The 10589-nt window shown below is 30.8% G+C and overlaps 1 protein-coding gene across 1 annotated transcript; it reads right to left on the bottom strand.

Annotated features, from left to right (window-relative positions):
- Positions 1–5241: 5241 nt before the first annotated feature.
- LOC110651706 (ubiquitin-like domain-containing CTD phosphatase) lies at positions 5242–10266 on the bottom strand. Its single transcript, XM_058135149.1, has 7 exons — positions 9853–10266; positions 8573–8717; positions 7596–7710; positions 7453–7516; positions 6853–7018; positions 6153–6454; positions 5242–5488 (listed from the first exon to the last, which is right to left on the bottom strand). Exons 1-6 carry the CDS (start codon positions 10119–10121, stop codon positions 6209–6211), a joined length of 1005 nt encoding a protein of 334 aa, XP_057991132.1. The 5' UTR covers positions 10122–10266; the 3' UTR covers positions 5242–5488; positions 6153–6208.
- Positions 10267–10589: the final 323 nt, after the last annotated feature.

Here is a 10589-nt window from a genome sequence, read left to right on the forward strand (position 1 = left end):
GGAACCTCGGTCTCACCATAAATCTAAACACATAAAAAGGCGCTACCACATTATCAGAGAAATAGTTGGGCGAGGCGATGTAGCCATACAGAAAATAGCATTAGCCGAAAATCCAGCTGATCCATTCACAAAACTTATGTCACAAACTCAGTTAGGTCGACATATTGAAAAGATGGGTCTAAGATATCGTAATGAACGGCTCTAGTGCTAGTGGGAGATTGTTAGTAGTATGCCCTAGAGCATATCATTTTATATGTATCTTGTATATATTTTATTAATAAAAAGGCAATTTCACTTTTCCGTTTACATAATATATTTATGTGTAATAGAAAAGGTTCATTGACATTTTATTAGAAATTATATTCTTAAGTTGTTAAGAATATGAATGACAGTATTTCTAGCACAAAGTATTATAAATTAGTTCACAATCGAGGATACTTCACAAAGGACATGACTTATCTAGAAAGATTATAATCATGTTTGTTCCCAAGGTATTAATATGATATATAAATAAGATAGAGTGATGAGTCTTATGCCACATAACAAACATGATAGGCACTTATACATGATAAGTAGGCCTAACCAGTGACGCTTATGATAAGCACATGGAGTTTACTCTTGTCAATGCATTGTCATATATCATATCAGTGCATATAATCTTTAGACCTGAGATAACACAGTTATCTTGTATATAGGTGGTTTGAGTTTGATACTACTTTCATACTTGTACTGTGTATGGGTATATGGGCATGTGTTGGCTCCTACTAGTTATATATGGAGATCGGTGTTGATCAAGATAGAATCCGTTATCCTAAGTAACTAGGGATAAAATCCTATGTTCATTTAATTGTTCTTGATGTTTCAAGTTCTTGGCCATGACAGACAGATTTAGTCAGAAAAGTGTATCTGACAAGAAAATCTAATTAATCAAGAATTAGAATTAAAAGAGAACATAATGTTCATAGCAAATGGGGTTTGACATTAACCATGACTCCAACTCTAATTGGGATTTTGTAACGGAGAGATTCTAGTACATGGTAACATATGATTAAAGGTTCATTTAAGGTATTCCTTATTACTAATTGGGTGGCCATGACGTACTATGCTAGGTGTCAACCATGGTCTATGAGATGTCTGAAATGATTTAGAGAAATTATTTCCGGTAAGAAAGAGTTCTAATGATATTAAGAGTTAATATCATTTCTCATTGCCAATAAGTAATGAGCCTAGTAAGTCACACATCTACACAAGCTAATCACCATTTAAAATGTAATTTAATTGATTAATTAAAGAGTTTAATTAATTAATTAAAGAGGTTTGGTTTGCAATAAGATTGCAAAGTCCCTAGCATGACTTGAAAACAAATCTAGGTTATTGGATGTATATTATAAATTAAATTTATATTTAATTTGATTAAATATGAATTTAATTATGAGAAATTAATTAATGGAGATTAATTAATTAATTAATTTATATTTGATATAAATTGATTTAAAGAGGAGAAATTATAATTTTGGGTTGAGAACTCAAATTAAAAAGTGAGGGCAAATTGGTCTTTTCACATGGTGACATGTGGCACCATGAGATGGTGACACATGGCACCATGAGATGGTGACACATGGCACCATATGATCTTGCTACTTGTCTTCCTATGATGGAAGACCACATGTCATGATTTAAATGGAGCTTAGCACTTGGCTTCATGGGATTAAATCAAATAATAACAAGATGGGATCTTGTGATGACATGTGGCAAGGGAGTTAGAGTTTGACCTAAGTATATAAAGAAAGGTTATAAAGAAAAATCAGCTACTCCTCTCTTTTCTCTCGTGTTGGATGGCAACATAGAGTCTTCTTCTCCTCTTCAATTTCTCAATTGATTCAAAGGGAAAAACTTAGATTTCCTCTTAAATTAAATTATTAGAAAATATTCCTAATACCCAATACATTCATACAACCTTCACAAAATATAAACCCATCTCAAAATTAGTTGACAAGGCTTGAGAAGTTAATCAAGGGGTTGCCATTACAACTTTGGTGTGTGCTTGTGGTGGACAAACTAGAGGGACAATATTTAGGGTCTTAAGAACATTCTAAGAGGCATCAATTGTGCATCAAGAGGTTAGTACTTAAAAATATCTCTTTTAGTTAGGGTTTAATTGAATTAAATATTAATTCATAATCTTTAATGGCAAATAAAATTTTAATGCATGTTAAAATATGTTTTGGTATGCAATTGGGTATTGAAAATTGATTATGATCATAATACACTTGGTATGGTGCATGTAACCTTAAAAATAATTTTTGAAATTCAAGATTTTAATGCCCTTTAATCCACACTTCCACTCCTTCACCTTCATCCCAAGGGATCATTATCTATCCTCTATGTCTTAGTTTAGCTATTTGATAATTTTTTATTTTCTTTCTTTTCTTAGTGTTGGCTTTCAAGACTTGGGCTCGTGATGTTCTAGAACTAGGAATCCATGGAGATTGAGGTAAGGAATTGGAAATCTAGCCAATTAGAATCGATTCAGTTGGTAAAATTCAATTAGGGCTTCCATTAAGTTGAGAGTTTGAATCTTGTCAACCTCTCTCTTGATACGTAATATATAAACTCTACTGTAATATCTTAATGAAATTGGTGATATATCGTGACCCTAAACTGAAAACTTTTTTCGCTTAAAATTTTTATATAAAAAAAAATTGGAATATAGTTGTCCAGTTTGCACAAAATGAATTCAGATCATTAATGGCTTCAAAATTGGAATCCCAACACTTCCATGTATGCTAAAATTTATGGCTTCAAAAAATTAAAACAACCTGCACCTTATTAGAGTGGAATCATCTCTCTCATATTGACCTTCTAATTAGTGATAATTAAATTTTTAAATTTTCTTGAAAACTTTGTCAGATACATATATATGTATGAAAAATTCATATATAATAATATTATTATTATATAATATGAGGTTGGTGGTGGTCGGCTTAGATACGGGGATAGCTTTCAAACTAAAAAGATGATAGTAATATAGAAATTAATTCTATTCAATTGTCAGCTTATGATTTGAATATTAATGGTAGGGTCGATTGGATAATCTTCAATTTTCAACTTTCTCGTTTCAGCTGTTGTCCGGATAACAAATTCCAAAGCCAAAACTAACTCATATGCCAATCATCCACGTGCGCATGTGGGAGATGGGACATTATATTAGTAACTTTTTTATATATATATAGATGGAACTTAAATAAATAAATATATATATATATATATATTTTTTTTTTTTCTTGAATTATATTTTTAGTTTTTTTATAAACTTACCTTTTCTGTTGGAGTGTTATTTATTATTTTAATAATAGTGAGGCTTATTGAATAAAAAAAAAATATGAAAATTTTAAAATTTTTTACCATTGTAGCCATTTTTTTTATATTATAATTGAAACTTAATTAATTATCATAATTGTAACTAAATGAAGTTCATTGAATTTGAGAGAGAAACAATAAATTACAGTATAATTTCTGAAATTTTATTTAATTAATAAAATATTTCATTAGTTTAAATTTTTATATTTAAATATTTTTATTTATTATATAAAATATATTTTCTATTTATTTTTAATTAAAATTTTATACTAAAAGTATTAATTTTATTGATTAAAATATATTTTAATATAATAAATAATTTAAAAATTACGTAATAATTATAAAATAATTACACTGTAAAATTTTTTTCTAATTATCAATTATGCAACGCATTATAATTAGAATGACAGATCGAGTATATATAGGCCATACAATCAATATCAAAACTGTTCATAATTTTATAAATAAAAATAACGGTTAATCTTTTTAAAAGCATATTAATTATTTATTAATTTAGAAAAATTAATATGCATGACAATAAATTAATGATTGGTAAAAAAATACGTAAGAAAAAAAATTTTATAGTTTAAATCAACGAACATTGTTATTATATAAAATATTATTATTTTATTATAATGTGATTAATATGTACAATTAATAACTAAAAAAAATATTTATAGTGTGATTATTTTTTAATTACTTTATTATTATGTAATTTTTAATTTATTTATTATATTAAAATATATTTTAATCAATGAAAAATAACTTTTTAGTGTGAAATTTTAATTAAAAATGAATAAAATATATTTTATATTATAAATAAAAATATTTAAATATAAAATTTAAATTAATAGACTATTTTTTAATCAAATAAAATTTTAAAAATTATATTATAATTTTTTTTAATCAAATAAAATTTTAAAAAATTATATTATAATTTATCGTTAATTTTTTAAAGTTAATATAAAAAATTCAATTATAAATTTTTTTAACTAATTTAAAAAATTCAATTGTAATACACATAAAAAAATTTTTTTAACTACAATCATAAATATTCTAAAATTTTAAATTTTTTTAATTAAATAACTTAATAATAAAGATGATGAAGATGATGATAGGGTAAAAAAACAAATGAAAAAGAAAAGCCTTTTAAGATTCTTTGATGCGATCCACTGCGCTGATAACAGGTGGGTCCAACAGAAAAGGCGCAAGATCTCAGATTCCGCCGGACGTTGTGGGTCCAGAATCAATTGATAGTGTCTTCTGAACACTTGACAAATAAAATACTTGCGGCTGTGATCTCACCCCCATGAATCATTTAGCGGTCCACATTTTCGTCATTTTTTTTGGCCAACCAGCGGTGACGCACGTTGAAGAAAACTAAATTATAAATTATTAATATTTATAAAAAATTTAAAAAGTTCAATTAATGAAAAATTTGCCAATTAATAAAAAAATAAAAATTTTTTACACCAATAAAACAAATTTTAATGTTTGAGGGCCAAAGGCTTCACATGCACCCCAGACCCAGACCAAGTTCCGCCTCTCTCTCTCTCTCTATATATATGAAGTAGGTTTTACCTTTCAAATCAAATCAAACTTAGTTGGAGCTTTAAAAATATTAAACTAATTGAACTTGATCCTGGTTCTATAACATACGAACGAAACAACCCCTTTTTATTTTTTTCATGTTCTTGAGGTTTCCGCTCTGGATTCTCTAAAACGTAATTCATATTCAAATATATCTGGAGATTGGACTTCCAAATCAGTTGAACTAATAAGCACATAGATTAGAACAGATCAAACATGTCATATGATATCTTCCCATCCAATCCCTCTTCAATAATCTAAAGATATAATGTGCAGGAGCAACTTCAACCCTTCACAAGCTAATTAAGTTTACTTGTATAGAATCATGAGTCAACAATCCACATCCTTCACAACAGAGTCAATTTTTGGCATCCATAGAAAAAATAAAAGGTGGTGTGCAAACTATGTAATGGATAAACCCTTGATTATAATATTAAACACACTCTCACTAGAGTACTTTAAATTCCAGAAATGTACCCACAACAGGGGGAAAAAAAGGCTATCCTTTAGCTGTATCAGCATCCACCCTTCGGCATCCCTGTAACAAGAGGAGATCTCATAAGAAATACTGCAGTTATACTTGTATTGCATTGCAAACCGTGAGAAAAGTGAGTTGAAACTTTGGCAAATGTGTGATCTGAGAATGAAGTTATGGCAATGTTAGGTGTTGTAATGAAGATATATATATATATATATATATATATTAGAAATGTTTAAAGCTAAGAATTTACTCTATCTATTAAATCTTACAAAGGAATGGGCCAGCAGTGGTATTTCAAAACAGCAGGCATTTCTGTGCAATGCATAAAAGGGGAAATGCAATTTGTCCAAAAAAAAAAAAAAAGGGAGAAATGAAGAGGAAAGAAAACCATTATAAATAATAATGCTTGAATCCTACAGGCAATAAGCAAGTGGGAAAGGAGGAAGAAGTTATAAAACTTAAAAAAACAATTAGGAAGGAAAAAAAAAACCTGCCAAGAACATCTAACCTAATACAGCTATATGATTGCCATTTTAAAAGCTGATTAGATTGCCGTTTTTATGTACATAATGATCAAAATTTTAAATAATGGCTACTGTTCTGTAATAATCAATTTAAATGACAATGTATATATCATCAACATCTAGATTTCAGTTAATATTGCACATATTATTGAGGTGAGAACTGATTGAGGCAGTCAAAAAGGTAAGGAACACAATACCTCAAAATGCGAATACAAGGAGGCAACTTTAAGGTTTCCAAGCTTGTTAATGTCAATTACGCATGCCTACGCCTTTTTGTATTGTCCTCAGCAAAGAACTCCCAGTTTTCATGATTCAGAGTGCTTAAATCATCAAGTTCTGCAATGGCAAGTAAGTATTGGGTGAGCTTCACGAGCTCCTGATCACTATCTCTATTTGCATGAGCCTTCCTGAAAGGCTTGATTGTCAAACCATTTTGTGGGTTCATCACAAAATTTCTTCGCAGATCATCGAACATTATAGTGTTTTTTGGATTGTAAAACTGAAGCAATGACAAAACAAATATGTCAGTCTGTCAAAGTAGAGGTGATTCACATAAAAGGTGCAATCATTCCATTTTCTACAGTTTACAGAGTAATTACAATAAATTTGCTGATCATATGAAATGGATAACTATACTTTTCATAGGAGTTGGAACAAGATTAATAGCATCAAAGAATCATTAAGGATTTCAAAGAATGTCATATAGCAAGGAAAGTTAGTTGCCACTTTCCCTGACAAGGCACTACCTTAAATTGCTTCCTGAATTGATAAACTATATACAAAAGATTGAAGTGATTATGTTTCTATACGGTCTTTCATCTATTCACAGAACTTAACAACAAAGCAAACAAAGTTGTGACTTTCTTTTTTAAAAGAATTCATCTTAAAAGTCCACACCTCGGGAAACTGAGCCCAAATCAATCCAAGTGGCTTGCAGTCAAAGATTCCTCGAGAATCTGATTGAACTGTAATCATTGCTAAATGGTCTAGAAGAGCTGTGATTTTATAGTTTGGATTGTTAAGCACTCCCAGTTGTCCCATTTTCAATTCAATCCACTTCAATCTGCAGAAAGCATATAAATAAATGAATTCTTTCATATAAAATAGAGATTAGTGTAATCAACAGTCACACATGGTTGACAATGTTCAACAATGTTTGGTTCGGTGGCTTGGTAGGTATGTGCTTATATGCTTGTCTTGTAGATCCCTTTCAATTTTAAGAGTTTGTTGAAGTCTAGAAAATAGCTTTCAATTTTCCTTAAATATGACTTAGTTTCCGTATGATTAGGAAAAATTTTCTATTGACGGATTTTTCTTCCCAATTTACATCCCTAACATCATAATATGTTTTTCAAGGAAATATTTTCTGCAAGACGAACGGAGCCCTAGTTTCATGTTCCATGTCATCAAATTTAGACAAATGATAAATTTTCATAAACAAACCCTGGCATGACATAAAGTTATAGAAAAAATCCAAAGGTATAATTGAAATGTAACCTGGTTGCCGACCAAATCATAATATCATACTCTGCATAAACAGCTGTGAGAAACTCATGAAGATCTGCACGAGAAGATGATACAATTAGAAACTAATTGTTACAATAAGTATAAACAATAATTTGCTACAACAAACTACTTACAAGGCCGCATGAGTTCAAGTGGGTTCTCTGCTGTGGATCGGTGATCAAATAGAGTATAATCAATATCTAGAACAAGCAGCTTTTTCCCTTCACGACATGGATTCTGAAGTGCAATCTAACATTTAACATATATCCGAAGGAACATCAAAAGTTAGCTGCATGTAGGGAAATCCTCCAACCATGTGCATAAATCCATGCCACAAAAAAGTGCCAACACAAATTTAGCTAAAGCAGCTCACATTGTGTACCTAGGCACATAATATACGTAATATTTCCCATCAGGTTCCAAAATTCTGATGAAGGAAAAGTAAAACTAGCAAATCAGAAGTAAATGATAGCTTTCCAATTGAATGGGATGAGAGCAAGGTGCCCTCATGATACAAGTAGGGGGCCATCCAAGCTAAAAGAAGAAATGCTCTCCCATTGACGCAACACACTTGTAGCAATACCTTTTATAAGATGAATATGAAACACATAACCCTAGAAAAACTTTTTGATTCATGCCCCATCACATCTCCCCTCAATCTTCTACCCTGTCCTTCCAAGTACAAGCACAGACACTTTTATCCCAGTGTGAATTTGTGATCTTTACCCCCCACCAAATCCTTGCACTTTCTCCTCCATTCAAAAACTTAATGCCATTGTCACTACAACTATTTAAAGAATATAAGGCTTCATTTGGACAGACGAGGATTTGAAATGAAGGGGATTAGACTTTAATATTATGTTGATATTTTATTATTTTTAACTTGAAACACAAAACCAAATCCACCTTCACTTCAAAAGCCACCTATCCAAATGGACCCTAAGATAATTGAACAAAAGCAGCTATCTTTATACACCACGTATCTTAAAGGCATTTATTTTCATGACTGTAAATCATTTAAAATCAAAGAAATAACATGAATATATATTTCATTCACAATACACAAAATACTTTATTACAAATAATTAAATGTCAAAAGTTTATAGCTGACCTTATATTGATCTATGCGCCTCCTTAGTTTTTGCTTATTAACTTCCTTATCTTTAATGTCAACAGCTTCATCTTGCCCCAGCTCAAAATCATCAACAACCTCGGAGGAGTCCACTTGATCCACAATTATATCATCTTCAACAGTTCTGAAAATTCAGTTGAATTCAATATCAATTGCAACTAGATTCAAAATTCAAAGAGTTGTATTCATGTTACAAAAGAAATAGTGATTTTCCTCCTACCAACAAGTTCTATCTCAAGTAAACTTTCCAAATAGAAAACTAGAAAGAATGATACTCAAATCTCATTTGACTTCATGACATGCAACTGATATTACACATTCTGCAAAAACTAATCGTTCCAAACAAATGTCTTGGAACTAATTGATGAAGCCCCCCCCTCCCTATTCCCTTCTCCAACACCCCCCAAACCCCCGCGTGGCCCCCCCTTCCCCTCCCCCCCCCCCCCATTCATACGATATCATGGAAGCTAAGCATCTAACTGATGTAGTAAGAATTAGAACACAATGAAAACTTTAGATCGTCAACTACAAAGATCGGCTGAAGGAAAACACCATTTCACTATCTCCTGTCAATCTGCTCCCATTCTTCCTTCCCCATTTTGATTATGCTCTATTATTTAATTATAAGGCCATAATGAGAACAAAAGTTGGCCATCACATCAAGCCTTGAGTCATCATACCTCCACAATACCCACAACCAACTTAATCTAAGAATTAAATGATTCATAACGAGCAACAAGTGGATCGGACCCCAGACTTTAAAATTAAATAAATGCTAAAGCACAATGCCAAATTTGCAGGCATCTCTGTTTCAAGTTTAACTTTCACTTCCCAGTCAAGAGCTTCAGTCTTAACCCCATTGTCATATGTGTTTCAAGAAACCTTTTTTTTTTTTTTTTTTTGCTTTATTTATCCTAAGAATTGTATAGTTTCTTAAATTTGTAAAATTGTGACACTTCCACTCTCAATATACAAATCGCTCAGTTCCGATTACAAATAGATCTCAATTTCACACACTAAACTAAACGCACTAATCAAAAACCCTTTATCCACTAAATTCTGATATCAAAATTCAAAAGACCCATCATCAAAAAAATCATTAATTGAGAGAAAAATAAAAAGAAAAATCACAAAAAACTAGCCAATCAACAGATTTTTAACTTCAACTTTGTCAAAACCAAGATACAATCAGCACACAGAAACCCAGTATAATTAAAAAATAAAATAAAAAAAAAAACTACAAGAGGAGAGGATCTAACCCAATCATCGTCATCTTGAGAGAGGACTTGAGGGGAAGCTGGGAGACCAAAACGGAGTCATCAGCAAGCTTATTACCGATTTTGGGGTAGAGAAGCTTTTGTCGCTTAGGCATAACATTGGTAAGTTCGCATATACGGCGCTTCAACTCGCCCACAGAGTCGTCGCCACAGACTCGAACAGTGTACTCCTTGCCGCTCCACTTCACTGTGAGTGTCAGCTCCTCCTCTGTGATCGACGAGGTAGATACTGAAGAAGTAGCGGCTGCCATTTTTGACCCTGTGAGCTCTCTCTCTCTCTCAGAGTTTTAAAATTGGGATTCCACCTATTCACTATGCTTTTGCGCTTGCGCGTGTTACATGTTAGTTCTGATTATTTGTTTGGTTCGTGGAAAAGGCTTGAAATAGTCATCGTACCTTACCCTGAAAATTGGAGGTATGGGGTTTCGATTTTGGTTCAGAAACTGTCTAGAAATCAAAATTTGGAGGAATGGGGTTTCGATTTTGGTTTAGAAACTGTCTAGAAATTAAAATTTAATTAAAGTTTTAATTTAATTTTGATTTTGATTTAAATTTTTATTATTATTTTAATTCTGATTCAAGGAAATTTTAAAAATTTTTTTTAATTTATTATAATTTTTATTTATTTTTTATTTTTTACATAATTTTATATAATTATTTTTATAAAAATTTATATTTAAATTAATAATTAAATTTAAAATAAATTATTAATACATGAT

This window comes from Hevea brasiliensis, chromosome 14 (assembly GCF_030052815.1).
Source record: "Hevea brasiliensis isolate MT/VB/25A 57/8 chromosome 14, ASM3005281v1, whole genome shotgun sequence".
In the NCBI taxonomy this organism is placed as follows: Eukaryota; Viridiplantae; Streptophyta; class Magnoliopsida; order Malpighiales; family Euphorbiaceae; genus Hevea; species Hevea brasiliensis.